This window comes from Apodemus sylvaticus, chromosome 17 (assembly GCF_947179515.1).
Source record: "Apodemus sylvaticus chromosome 17, mApoSyl1.1, whole genome shotgun sequence".
NCBI classification, from domain to species: domain Eukaryota; kingdom Metazoa; phylum Chordata; class Mammalia; order Rodentia; family Muridae; genus Apodemus; species Apodemus sylvaticus.
This window is the reverse complement of record NC_067488.1, coordinates 71,858,536-71,872,296: the sequence shown is the minus strand read 5'-3', so window position 1 is coordinate 71,872,296 and position 13,761 is coordinate 71,858,536. Positions and strand designations below refer to the sequence as shown.

General features: G+C 45.8%; 1 protein-coding gene across 1 annotated transcript; it reads right to left on the bottom strand.

Moving 5' to 3' along the window:
- Positions 1-6,947: 6,947 nt before the first annotated feature.
- Positions 6,948-8,183, bottom strand: LOC127667311 (testis-specific H1 histone). The gene is made up of 2 exons (XM_052160303.1): positions 7,471-8,183; positions 6,948-7,422 (listed from the first exon to the last, which is right to left on the bottom strand). The coding sequence occupies exons 1-2, from the start codon at positions 8,181-8,183 to the stop codon at positions 6,948-6,950; spliced, it is 1,188 nt and encodes a 395-aa protein (XP_052016263.1).
- Between the last annotated feature and the right edge of the window lie 5,578 nt (positions 8,184-13,761).

Sequence of the window (13,761 nt, the reverse complement as noted above, 5' to 3'; positions counted from 1 at the left end):
ATACTCCGCTTTCTGTGTTAAACCATTTTCTCGTGATATGGTCAAGACATAAAATCTTGCAAGTGTTTACTGTGTATGTCTTAAAAAATTTGGAGGTTAATGCGCATCAATGAAACAATCATCACAATGGATGTAAAAAAATCTATCTGCTGTTTCATATTAAATTTCCTTTATTTTCATGCTTCCCTTTGGTTAGTAGATGGGACTTGGCTGGTTTCTGCTTGAGGAAATTGCTGTGATTTTCTGTCTAGCATATTTTCTATGTATGAGCACCTATGTCAGTCTGTCTTAGTTACTTTTCTATTGCCATGAAGAGACACTATGACCAAGTTGATGTTTAAAGGGAATTTTATTTGGCTCCTGGTTCCAGAGGTTGTATTAGAATACATTGACTATAATCTTCATTTACATTTCAAATGTTATACCCTTCCCCCTCCCAGAAAACTCCAACCCATCCTCCCACCCCCTGCCTCTAAGAAGATGCCCCTCTGCCCAACCCATTCCCACCTACCCCCCACCCCCTGATTTCCCCACACTGGGGCCTCTATCGACCAGGGACCTATCTTCCCACCAATGCCCGACAAGGCATTCCTCTGCCACAATTGTGGATGGAACCATGTGCACCCCTTGGTTGATGGCTTAGTCTCTGGGAGACCTAGGGGGTTCTTCCAATGGGGCTGCAAACCCCTTAAGCTCCTCCAGTCCTCCCTCCAACTCTTTTATTGGGGACCCCATGCTCAGTCCAATGGTTGGCTGCTAGCATCTGCCTCTGTATCTGTAAGGCTCTGGCAGGGCCCCTCAGGATACAGCCTTAACAGGCTCCTTTCAGCAAGCACTTTTTGTCATCTATAATAGTGTTGGGCTTTGATAACTGTTTATAGGATGAATCCCCAGGTAGGGCAGTCTCTGGGTGGCCTTTCCTTCAGTCTCTGTCCCACATGTTGTACCCATAATTGCTCCTGTGAGTATTGTGTTCCCTTTCTCAGAAAAACCAAAGCACCCACACTTTGGTCTTCCTTCTTCTTGAGCTTCATGTGGTCTGTGAGATTTATCTTGTTTATTCTGAGTTTTAGGGCTAATATCCACTTATCAGCGAGTGCATACTATGCGAGGTTTTTTTTTTTTGTAACTGGGTTACCTCACTCAGGATGGCACTTTCTAGTTCCATCCATTTGCCTAATAATTTCATGAATTCATTGTTTTTAATAACTGAGTAGTACTCCATTGTGTAATTATACCACATTTTCTCTATCCATTCCTCTGTTGAAGGACATCTGGGTTCTTTCCAGCTTCTGGCTATTATAAATAAGGCTGCTATAAACAAAGTGGAGCATGTATCCTTATTACATGCAGGGGCATCTTCTAGGTATATACCCAGGAGTGGCATAGCTGGGTCCTCAGGTAGCACTATGTCTAATTTTTTATTTTGGGTGCTGATGGCTATGTTTTTGAAGTGGCATCTAGGCATCTGGCTTTGTGATGATTGTCATTAAAGGTGCTGATATCTGGTCCTGTCTTTGCTGGGTGGCTGTTCTGTTCCTTTGTGTCTGTTGCCCTCTGAATCTGAAGAAACTGTGGTAACAGTAGGTTGCCAAGTAGGGAGTATGTTTTAGTCCCTGACAGGTATGGCCCCTGGGGGTTCCAGGTGGAATGTGTATCTAGGTATTGGGGACTAGTGCCAAAGAATTGACTTGGGCTAGAAGAGTAGGGGGTTCTGAAAGGGTCTACAGGAAGGAAACCTGGCTCTTCTGCCAGGTCTGACAAAGCCCCAAGGGAGTGACGTCAGAGAGCAAGGGGTGGTCTTATACAGGGCTGTTAGTGGCCTTATAGAGGGAAAAAGATAAATGCAACTGGGGAATTGCTAATGGAAAATAAGAAGGAGAGTGAAAATTCATTATCTGATTTCCAGGCAGGTGTGGCCCATGCATTCCCAGTCTGAGTTCCTAAAGGTATATTTATTTTCAGGCCTTGTTAATACAATGCTATAGCAAATAAGTATGTCACAGCACATGTATAAATATGCAAATGAGACTTTGAAGAAGATGTCCCCATCCTGGGCATTTGCTTAGGAGGAATGACCTTGTTGGAGGAGGTATGTCACTAGAGGTGCGCTCCGAGGGTTTCTGACTTGTGTCCTCTCTGCTTTGTGCTTGTGGTTCAAGGTGGGAGTTCTCCGCTTCTGCTCCAGACGCCACGCTTGATGCTTTTACTTCATCACTGTGGATCCTGACCCTCTGGAACCACAAGCTCTGTCTTCTATAAGTTACCTTGGTCATAGTGTTTTATCACAGCCACAGAAAAGCATTGGCTACACCTACCAGCACTGTCTGTGCCTGCCTGTGTCTTCATAGCCTTGGATGTTCTGAAACGTTTTGGTGTGTGTGATTTAAATACAACCTTGACTTAATGTGCCGTTTTCTTATAAGTTGGACCTTTCTGTGTTTTTAAAAAGCTACCAGGGTTTTAACTGTTTATTTTAAACAAATATGAATATTTGATCCTATAGGGCATCCAATGTTGTTTAGCAGTTTTCTATCTTGGAGGGAAGCTCTTTAGGACACAAGACAGAAAGGAGGTAAAACAGGGCATGCTAAGGGAGGATGATGACACATTCTCTCCTGCAGGGCAAGTTCAAATGCATAAACAACTCTTCAAAAAGACTTCAAAAAGTCCCTAAAACTGGCCACACACACTAAGCTCCTGGTGGTGGTTTGAATACACTAAGCTCCTTGTGGTGGTTTGAACAGGAATGGCCCTGTAGGCTCATAGAGCTGAATGCTTGCTCACTAGGGAGTGGGGCTACCTGAAAGGGATTAAGAGGTGTGGCCTTGCTAGGGTAGGTGTGGCCTGTTGGAGGAAGTCTGTCACTGGCTTTGAGGTTTCATAAGCCCAAGCCAGGCTAGAGGCTGTCTCTTTTCCTGGCACCTGCAGATCCTGATGTAGAACTCTTGTCTCCTTCGCTGCTGGCATGCTGCCATGCTTCTTGTCCTCTTGCTGACCATGGACAAACCTTCCGGCACTGCAAGTGAGCCCCAGTAAACGCTCTCCTTTACAAGAGTTTGCCATAGTCACAGCATCTCTTCACAGCAACAGAGCCACTGGCCCAGACTCTCCTACCTTCACAGACTTTACCTTAAGCTGTAGGGGAGCTGGGAGATACTCTCAGACCAGGCTAAGACCAACTGAACTAGCTGGAAAGAATGCTCTCTGACTTACTGAGCTACCAGAGAGCTGCACAGTGGGCTCCAAGCTCTCGGTTTCATGAGCTGTCGCTTGCACTGGGATGGGCTATTTGCTCATGCAGCTGTGAGTGACCCCTCACCCATATTCCCTTAACCCCAATAAAACTCATTGGTTCACCAAGTTGGACTGTGGTGGTATCACTTTGATCTGAGGTAAACAGATATTTGTTTATGTCTCCCTGGGAATAGTTACACATAAATGTGCATTATAACTTTAATGCCCAACAATAATCTGATTAGTATTGAATTAGACGAATTAGGTAATAGAAAAGCCAAGAACTGAGGTTGGAGACATTTGCTTCGATTAAAATAAGCAAAGGAAGCCAAGTGGTGTTGGTCCATGTTTTTAATCCCAGCACTCAGAAGACAGGGGAAAATGGATCTCTGAGTTTGAGGCCAGCCTGGTCTACAGAACAAGTTCCAGGACACCTAGTGCTATATAAAGAAACTCCGCCTTAGAAATTAAAAAAAAAAAAAAAGAAACCAAAGGTTCCCCTGTGTCTTAGTTGGGGTTTCTATTGCTGTGATAAAATACCAGGAACAAAAAGCAAGTTGGGGAGGAAAGGGTTTATTCAGTTTACACTTTTACATTGCTGTTCATCACAAAGGAAGTCAGAACAGAAACTCAAACAGGGCAGGATCGGCAGGATTCCGGGGGCAGGAGTTGATGTAGAGGCCATGGAAGGGTGTTGCTTACTGGCTTTCTCTTTTTCTTCTCTCTCTCTCTCTCTCTCTCTCTCTCTCTCTCTCTCTCTCTCTCTCTCCCAGAACTACCAGCCAGCCCAGGGATGGAACCACCCAGGATGGACTCGCCCCTCCCTCAATGATCAATAATTAAGAAAATGCCCTGCAGCTGCATCTCATGGAGTCCTTTCCTCAACTTGAGGTTCCTTTGTCTCTGATGACTCTAACTTGTATCAAGCTGACACAAAACCGGCTAGTATGTCATAGAAAAGAAGGGATTGTGATTTACCCATTTCAGTGTTCTCAGAATAGGGCCTGGATTCTGCATCAGTGACTGGACGTGAGGACTGTCATTAGCCATTTGGAGGAATTCCTCTGTCAGAGCATGCAGATAGTCTGAAGACCTAGATAGTCTGACCCGAGTTCAAGATTTCCTATATTTCCCTGGAATACAGCTGCTTCCGTGTGTATCGATGAAAATAAACTGAATGGCTCAGGGTTTGGGTCTCCCATTTGCTACTGGTCCTAAATAAGGTAGACTCTTCATTAAGTTTCACTGAATGAAACTTTGCTTAAACAAACAGCAATAACAGAATTAGAATCGTTTTTAGGAAATGGTCCAAGTCACCCACAACATATTTTAGGTAGAAATGGTTAATAGCAGATAACTGTATTCTTCAGGTTACAACAATCCAAGGACTGCAAGAGCATGTCAGTCCCCCACAGCCATAAGGGCTTTTGGTTAGTTTGGGTCTGTGCTTAGTAGACAATGTTTGAGTGCCTCTCTTTGGAGGTCCCCCATTCGAGTCCTCTTTGCTTCCCTCTTCCACTCCCACTCAAGCACACAGAACCACTGAGTGTGAGGGTTTCATGGTTCAGATCATGTCCACAGGAGATTCTCTGCCTGTGCATTTCTGATTTGGCCTTTGTGAGATTAGAAGAGTGATTCCTGTGCACAAAAGCGAGTTAACAACAGCAAACTTTAATACACATCACTTGAATCCATATTGTTTGGAACATGTATCATTGTTCCCCTTGTGGGAGACAATGTTTCTCCTGGGGGAAAACACTGTCAGGCATACATCCTGGGAAAGCTCCTATATCCATTGTGCCCTCTTTTCAGGAATAAAAAAATACCTTCCAGAAGCATCTATTCTTGCAATTATTCGGTTTCACCTAGAAGCAAACTGTCCACCCTAATGTCTAATTTTTTAGGAAGTTTAGTATCACAGTCTATGGCATGAGTACTAACCACACTATCCTTCCCCCTTGTACCCAGAGCTAAATTATGCATTTGTCAGTATGTGGCTTGCTGTACCCATTGCAGATTTAGGAAAAGTTCAAGAGAGAAGTGTTCATAAGTGTGTTGTCAATAGTTCCTCTCTGAGAGTTAGTGCTTCCCAGCTGACAGAGCCCCCGTCAGTCTCGTCAAGCAAAATCTACACCATGATGTTTAGTCCTTGTTGCAGAATATTTGATCACACCATGAACCCCAGGATTGTGTTATTTACTGAAAGAAGCTATTTCTAGTTATGGTGCGGTTCAGCCTTAGCACATACCTTTATTTCCTCTGGCTGGAATACAGACATGACTTTAGTATTCACCTTCAATCCCAAACAATGAAGATAAGGTTAGTTCGTAGAAGGGAGCACCCATGCTTGAAAGTGACTTCCAGTTGAGTGGCAGACAAGGAGAAAGATTTGACAGACTAGGATATGCCCAACTCTCATGAGGAGGGGAATTACTTAAGGGAGCAGCACAGAGAGAGGAGGCAGTTTTACCAGGAGAGTTTTACAGAGATTGGTTGAAGAGAGAACAAGCCAGACACAGGGGAAGACAGAATGAGCCAGAGGATGAGAAGGAGCCAGAAGATTCGAACAGATTGACCAAGATAGTTTGAGGTCAAGCAGAGCAATTCAGGAGGAGCCGAGAGAAGCCAGTTTGAATCAGTCAGCATGGAGGGGAGTTTGAGCCGGAACAGCTGAGTTGAATCTGCCAGTCAGAGATCAGAAAGAACTCGGAAGGGGTGAGCTTATCCAGCAGTGAGTCTGAAGAGACTGAAAACCCTCTAGGCCTGGATAAGATTGTATGGAGCTAGGAGCTTCCAGGACTAGGGCTATGTTAGCAGACTGTGGCAATAAGCCTCTGAGGCAACAATTATTGCAGGAGAATAAGATCTTTTTTTTTTACAAGTCCATGCTTTACTGACACTTAAAGTGTCCCCTGCACAATCCAAGGATCTTACAGAGAAACAACCCAAGATCACAGATGCTTAGCAAATGGCTAGGGTCAGAAGAGCAGAGCTGTGGTGGGAACTGTGGTTTTCCTAAGCACCCCCATCCAGTGCCTCCCTGTTCTCCAACAGTGCCCCATCAGGAACTACGTACACACACTTAGTGCTTGTGCGCGAACACTTAAACTGTGCTACACCCACCCTAGGATGGATGGTTTCACACAGGCTTGCACCTTTCACACCCAAGAAGTCATTTTTTTTTCTGATTAAAACACTGTAATTTGGGATGACACTACAGATTCTGTAATCAAGTTTTACCCTAAAATTAATGTTAAGACTATGTCTAGATCACTGGGATATTTAAAGGCTGGTTTTCCTCCTTGGCCCTCTCCTCAAACACTGCATTGAAGATTTGACAGTGTCCCCGATGGGCACTCTTGTGTAACCCTGATTTCCCTCCTCCTGCCTCCACTCTTTTCCTTTTTTTTTTTAAACTTTAACCTTCACTCATTGCTCCCCCTCCCAGTCCCTCCCTCCCACAATCCTCTCCCCTACCCCACCTCTCTGAAAGGCACTTCTCTGGGTCCTGTGGGACTAGCAGAATCTCAGCTCTCACCTCCCAAGCGCGAGCTATAGATCTCCCCTCGACATCCCACCTTTCCCCTTCCAGTGGTAAGCAAGAGGAAACACAGACACGAGAAGATCTTGTAAATTGCTTCAATGAAAGAGAGCTGATCTCCTTGGAGCCCATCTGGAAAGGAAGCATACCCAGAGGAACAACTCTGGCATTAAGGAGTCCCTGTGCCCCCAGGATGACCACTTTTGGTAGAAGACTTTGTGCATGCTTTTCCTTGTCTGCTGGTAGCGTTGTCCACTTTGGCCACAACTGGCTTCTGGATGGTCCGTTTTACTGGCTTCTCGGGTTCCTGTCTCTTCTCTTCTCTGGGTTTGGAGCTCGACATCTTCTGGTCTGTAGACCAAGGACTGGTGTCTTCCTTTGTAGGCTGTGCTCTGCTGTTGTCGATTGCCTTGATTCGGACTTCCTCCCTGGCTCCGATTTGCGCCTGTTCCTTCGCCTTAGCACACTCCTGCTCCTTGGTCCTGACATACTCCTGCTCCTTGGCTCTGACGTACTCCTGCTCTTTAGACCTGACACAGTCGTGTGTCCTGGCTCTGGCATGAGCCTGTTCCCTGGCTCTGACACGAGCCTGTTCCCTGGCTTTGGAACGCACTAGGTCCTTAGCTCTAGACCTAGCCCTTGACCTGGTGCTTGACCTGGCGCTTGACCTGACACTTGACCTGGTGCTTGACCTGGCACTTGACCTAGCGCTTGACCTAGCGCTTGACCTGGCACTTGACCTGGCACTTGACCTGGCACTTGACCTGGCACTTGATCTGGCCCTGGATGTGGCCCTTGACCGGGCCCTTGACCGGGCCCTTGATCTGGCCCTGGATGTGGCCCTTGAAGAGGCTCTTGATCTGGCCCTTGACCTGGACCTTGATCTAGCCCTTGATCTGGCCCTCCTGGACCTTGCCTTCAAAGCCCTGGCCTTGCGTCTCCAGACTTCTCTGGCCTTCTTGGCCGCCTTGCGACGCGAGCGGGGCCTGCGTGGTCTGGGGGATTTGGGCACGGTCTTCCCAGAACTGTGGCTGCCCAGTGTCAACCGGGACCGTCCCGACTTTCTCCTCGGCTTTGAAATTTTCCAGACCCTGAAGTAGCCGGCAGCGTCGCTGCCACTGACCCTCAGGAGCGTGCCTTTCACCGACCTGGTGGATTCCCCCGCGTGGTGAGAGGAGACCTTCCGGCGGACTTCGTAGCCAGCGTTACCCAGCTCCTTCTTGAGCGCAGCCAGAGTCAGGTGCTGGTGGCCCGCAATGGCCCTGAGCAGCAGCTGGGACACTCTGAGCACGGACTGCGTACCCCGCCTGGCTGGCGTCCTCAGGGTTCTCTCCACAGGCTGCTGGATCTGGATTCTAAGTTCTGCGCCTTGAGATTCCCCACTGGACTGGGCAGCCTCAGCCATGGCCCCGCTTCCCCCCCCACCGCGGGGCCACCCGCTTTGATTTGGCCTCTGGCCTCAGCAGGTGTGGGGTTCTGGGGCACCTACGTCACAAAGCCCCCCGCCCCCCCTCGTGCTTGCGTCCTGGTGGAAAGGCAGATGCAGCCCTGCTCTCCTTTGACCTCTGCACCACCCCAACTCTTCACATCTGTGTGTATGTAACAATCGCCAGCGTAGGCGTCACCTCCATGGGTTTCTTCCTGACCAGTTCTTTCTAAAAATGTGAATATTTGGGAAGGAGATACTCTGAAGAAATTAAGGAAGACCTATTTAGAAAGATAAAGCTAACGGGAAGGGAAGAATGAACAAACAAAATGACTGCAAAGAAAACTATTTCTTCAGTCCTCACAGAAAACAAAACAAAGCAAAAAACAAACAAAACAACAACAACAAAAATAAAAACCTTCATTCAACGCTTAAGTAAAAAATTCCCCAAGGAAAATAAGAGAACACTTTTTTTTTAAACATTTTATTTATTTATTATATGTAAGTACACTATAGCTGTCTTCAGACACACCAGATGAGGGGGTCAGAGCTCATTACGGATGGTTGTGAGCCACCATGTGGTTGCTGGGATTTGAACTCAAGACCTTTGGAAGAACAGTGCATGTTCTTAACCGCTGAGCCATCTCTCCAGCCCCCCTAAGAGAACACTTTTATTCTGTCTTCTTCTTGGGCTTTTTTTTGTTCCTGGACATATTTGTGCTGAGAAGCTCCATGTCCTGTAAAAAAACAATCATTTCCAGAAAATTTTAGTATGTACCAAGTAAGAGTATGAATAGGATAATCTCAGGAAGATAGGGTCAGAGGACAAGAGACCCATAGACTCCCAAACTGCAGTGACTGGAAAATCTCTTTTCCAGAGAAGGCTGAGGAGGGATGCTACACCTTAGCTTCCCCAGAGCAACCAGCACAGGAGGGAACACATTTTGGTTGCTTAGATTTTCTTTCGTTCATTTAATTTTTTGAAATTTGTTTATATTTGCACTATCATTTGCAAATTTTCAATCATACACACACACACACACACACACACACACACACACACACCACAAAGGCTTTCATGAGTGTCCCTTATTCCACGCCAACAGAAATCCCTGTTTCCATATCTGTAACTGGTCCTCAGCTACTTCTCATTCACCCTTTACCTCCTCCCCCCTCCTCTCCCCCTTACTTAACTTTTATTATTTGCACACTGATGCCCTTCTCTCTGATCTATCAACTGCACTTTCTTAGCTGGACAGTGGCTTGTGTAATCCCGGAATCCATGTAGCCGAGGATCACAGTGAGTTAGAGGCTAGCCTGGCCTACATAGAGAGTTTCAAGAGAACTTGACCTACAAGGTGAGATACTGTTCCAAAGAAACAACAGTTCTACTTTTTCCAACCAGCACCCTAACACCACTATCCATGAACCTTAATGGGCACCTGAATGGAGTCCACAAACCTCTCCTATAGCAAGATGAACCTGGGAATGCTGGGAAATTAGTGGGCATGTTAACTGTCAATCTCCCTTCTAAACTGCAGCAGGAAAAACAATCCCTAGTGAAGACAATGCTCTTGCAAGACAAGTATAAAACAGCACAAATGAACCAAAAGAATGTGTGAAAGTAGAAGACAGACCAGTTCTAACAGATATACAAACCACAGCAAAGAAAGACAAAGAACTTGCAACAGCACCTTAAACACCCCAAACATAGCCCCAGCCCCACAGCTAAGTCATGAAGGTAGCTGACACGTTATAGAAAAACAAAATTCAGAGTCCTACTTTAAAGCAAGATCAGTGACCAAATCAAGGCCTCTAATAAGCAGAAAACCAAGTCGAAAGCAATTCAGGACCTAGACAAGACAACTTCAGAAAGGAAGGAAATGGTAATTTGGAAGAGAAAAAAATAAAATATGGAAGAAAAAATCAACAAGGAAATTGAAACACTGAAAAGGAGCCAGAAGGAATATTTGGAAGGGGATTGCAGCTGGGCTGAAGAGGAGGAGGAGGAGGAGGAAGGGGAGTGAGAGCAGGGTAGGGGTTACAGTGGCTGGGGTTAGGAGGAGGGAGAGGAGGGGGAGGGAGATCAGGTTGGGGGTTACAGTGGCTGGGGTTAGGAGGAAAAAGAAGAGGAGGGGAAAGAGGAGGAGGAGGGGGAGGAGGAGGAAGGAGACCAGGGTAGGGGTTACAGTAGCTGGGGTTAGGAGGAGGGGGAGGGAGAAGGGGAAGGGGAGGAGGGAAGCCAGGGTGGGGATTATGGTAATCAGAATGCACTTTATGCATCTATGAAATTGTCAAAAAAATTAATTTAGTCTAAAAATAATCTCAAGACAGGACACTGTCTGAATTCTGGCTGGCTTTTATGGAAGATCAATGCTTCTTAAACTGTTCCACAAAACAGCAAGAGAAGTAGCATTACCAAACTCAGAGTATGAAGTCAGTATTATACTGTCATCCTAAACTGTGGGCGGGGTAAACCCTTTCTCACCAAAAACACTTTTGTCAGAGTATTTTATTACAGTGAGGGGGGCAGGGTGGCAAACAGTGACGATGCTGCTACTGAATAAAGACACAACAGCAACACAACACTACACATTAATTTATCTGATGAATATATATGTAAAAATTCTCAAGAAAACACTTGTAATCCAAATTCAAGAACACATTACGAAGCTCCTACACTGGGCTGGGCATGGTGGCACACATCTTCATTTCCACACCCTGGAGGGAGAGGCAAGTGACATTCTGTGAGTTCAAGGCCATCTTGATCTACTTAGCAAGGTCCAGGCTAGTCAGATCTACATAGTGAGACCTTGGCAAAAGGAAGGAAGGAAGGAAGGAAGGAAGGAAGGAAGGAAGGAAGGAAGGAAGGAAGGAAGGAAGGAAGGAAGACCACTAATGGGAGAGATTCTTTGCCAGCTATACATTAGATGGGAGTTTAAAGTATGAATGAATAAAGAACTGAAAAAAATTAAAACAAGAAAGTAGCTAGTTCTCAAAAGAAGAAACAAAGTGGCCAATAAGTATTTTTAAAGTGTTTGATAGCTTTTTATCAGGAGAATGAAATTTAAAATTACTTTGGGATTCTTTCTCACCCTAGTCAAAATGGCTACCATTAAAAAAGGGGGGGGGGGGTAGAGGGCGGTGGCAGCAGTGGTAGTGGAGGCAGCAGCAGCAGCTTGTCCAGCGGAGAAGGCCACCACCAGTGGAATCAAGGCGACAGGGTCCAGGCAGGCCCTGCGCCCACTACCACTGGCCACTGCAGGTCAGTCGAGCTGCGAGCGGCAGCGGAGTTACAGTGCTTTCCACCACACTGAAACCACATCAAATCTCTGCCTCCTGCCAGCCAGTTAGGAGAGTCTCTCTGCCATCTTGGCTCCCGGATGCCAGAGAGACCTGACAGCCCCAGGTACGCTGACATAGTCCGAGGCTACCATCGCTTGGGTCTAAGCCTGACAGGCGTTTACCCAGCAGTCTGTCCCAGCATTTGCAGGGGGCATTCGCACCCCCATCTTGGATACTGGATGCCAGAGGGCTCTAACAGACAAAGCCAGCCAGTAGACTTATCCTGAGGCAAGCATCACTTGGGTCTAAGCCTGACAGGGGTTGGCCTGCACCCAGGCCCTGGGCAGCTCAGTGTGCCACATGTGTGCCAACCCAGCCAGGAGGTTGTCTACCCAGCAGACTGCCCAGCACTTGTAGGGGCATACGCGGCACCATCTTGGTTACCTGACAGAACCAGTTAGTAGACAGAGCCCGAGCCGAACATTGTTCGGGTCTAAGCCCATCAGGCCTTTGCCTGGACTAAGGGCCTGAGCAGCTAGGCTAGCCGTGTGTGCACCAACCTGGTTGGGGGATCGGCTGCCCAGCAGAGTGTTCAGCACTCGGAAAAGGTCCCCACAGTATCCACCATCATCACTCCCTGAAGGAGCAAACGGGCATCACCTGGTTCACAGAGACAACCTGGGGCAAGGCACACTAGGGCTCCAAGGGCGCCCAAGAGGAGGGCAGCACATCAGCAAACTGTGCCAGGGGAAACCCAGCCATCCAGTGTTGCCGAAATAGCCTTACAGTCTCACAGGAGATTCAAACACCAGCCAGTGACAAGACCAACTAATGCCAGAGATAACAAGATGACAAAAGGCAAACGTAGGAACGCTGCTAACAGAAATCTAGGCAATATGGCAGCATCTGAACCCAACTCTCCAATATCAGCAAGTCCTGGATACCCCAACACACCAGAAAAACAAGATTTGGATTTAAAATCACTGGTCATGATGCTGCTAGAGGAACACAAAAAGAACATAAATGAATCTTTTAAAGAAATACAGGGGAACATGAATAAGTTAGAAACCCGTATAATGGAAACACAAAAATCACTTAAAGAAATTCAGGAGAATAAGGCTCAAGAGATAGAAACCAATAAAGAAGAAACGCAAAAAAAAATTTAAAGAAATGCAAGAGAAAGTGAGTCAAATGGCAGAAGTCATGAAAGAGGAAACACAAAAATCTCTTAAAGAATTAAAGGAAAACACAAACAAACAAAAGAAGGAACTGAGCAAAACCATCCTGGATCTAAAAACAGAAGTAGAAACAACTAAGAAATCACAAAGGGAGACAACTTTGGAGATAGAAAATCTTGGGAAGAAATCAGGGGCCATAGATGCAAATATCAACAACAGAATACAAGAGATGGAAGAAAGAATCTCAGATGCCAAAGATACCATAGAAACCATTGGCTCAACAGTCAAAGAAAATGCAAAATGCAAAAAGCTTGTAACCCAAAACATCCAGGAAATCCAGGACACAATGAGAAGACCAAACCTAAGGATTATAGGTATAGATGAGAGTGAAGATTTACAACTGAAAGGGCCAGCAAATAATCTTCAACAAAATTATAGAAGAAAACTTCCCTAACCTAAAGAGAGAGATGCCCATGAATATACAAGAAGCCTACAGAACTCCAAACAGACTGGACCGGAGCAGAAATACCTCCTGTCACATAATAATCAAAATCCCAAATGTACTAAACAAAGAAAGAATATTGAAGGCAGTAAGAGAAAAAGGCCAAGTAACATATAAAGGAAGACCTATCAGAATCACAGCAGACTTCTCACCAGAGACCATGAAAGCTAGAAGATCCTGGGCAGATCTCATGCAGACTCTAAGAGAGCACAAATGTCAGCCAAGACTACTTATACCCAGCAAAACTCTCAATCACCACAGATGGAGAAACCAAGATATCCCATGACAAAACCAAATTTATCTTTCCACAAACCCAGCCCTACAAAGAATAACAGGAGGAAAACTCCAATACAAGGAGAGAAACTACACTCTGGAAAAAAGCAAGATAGTAACCTTCTTTCACCAAACCCAAAAGAAGATAACCACTCAAATATAAAAATAACATCAAAAATGACAGGCAGTAATAATCACTATTCATTCCTTAATTTCTCTTAACATCAATGGACTCAATTCCCCAATAAAAAGATATAGACTAACAGACTGGATAAGGAAACAGGACCCTACATTTTCCTGCATACAGGAAACACACCTG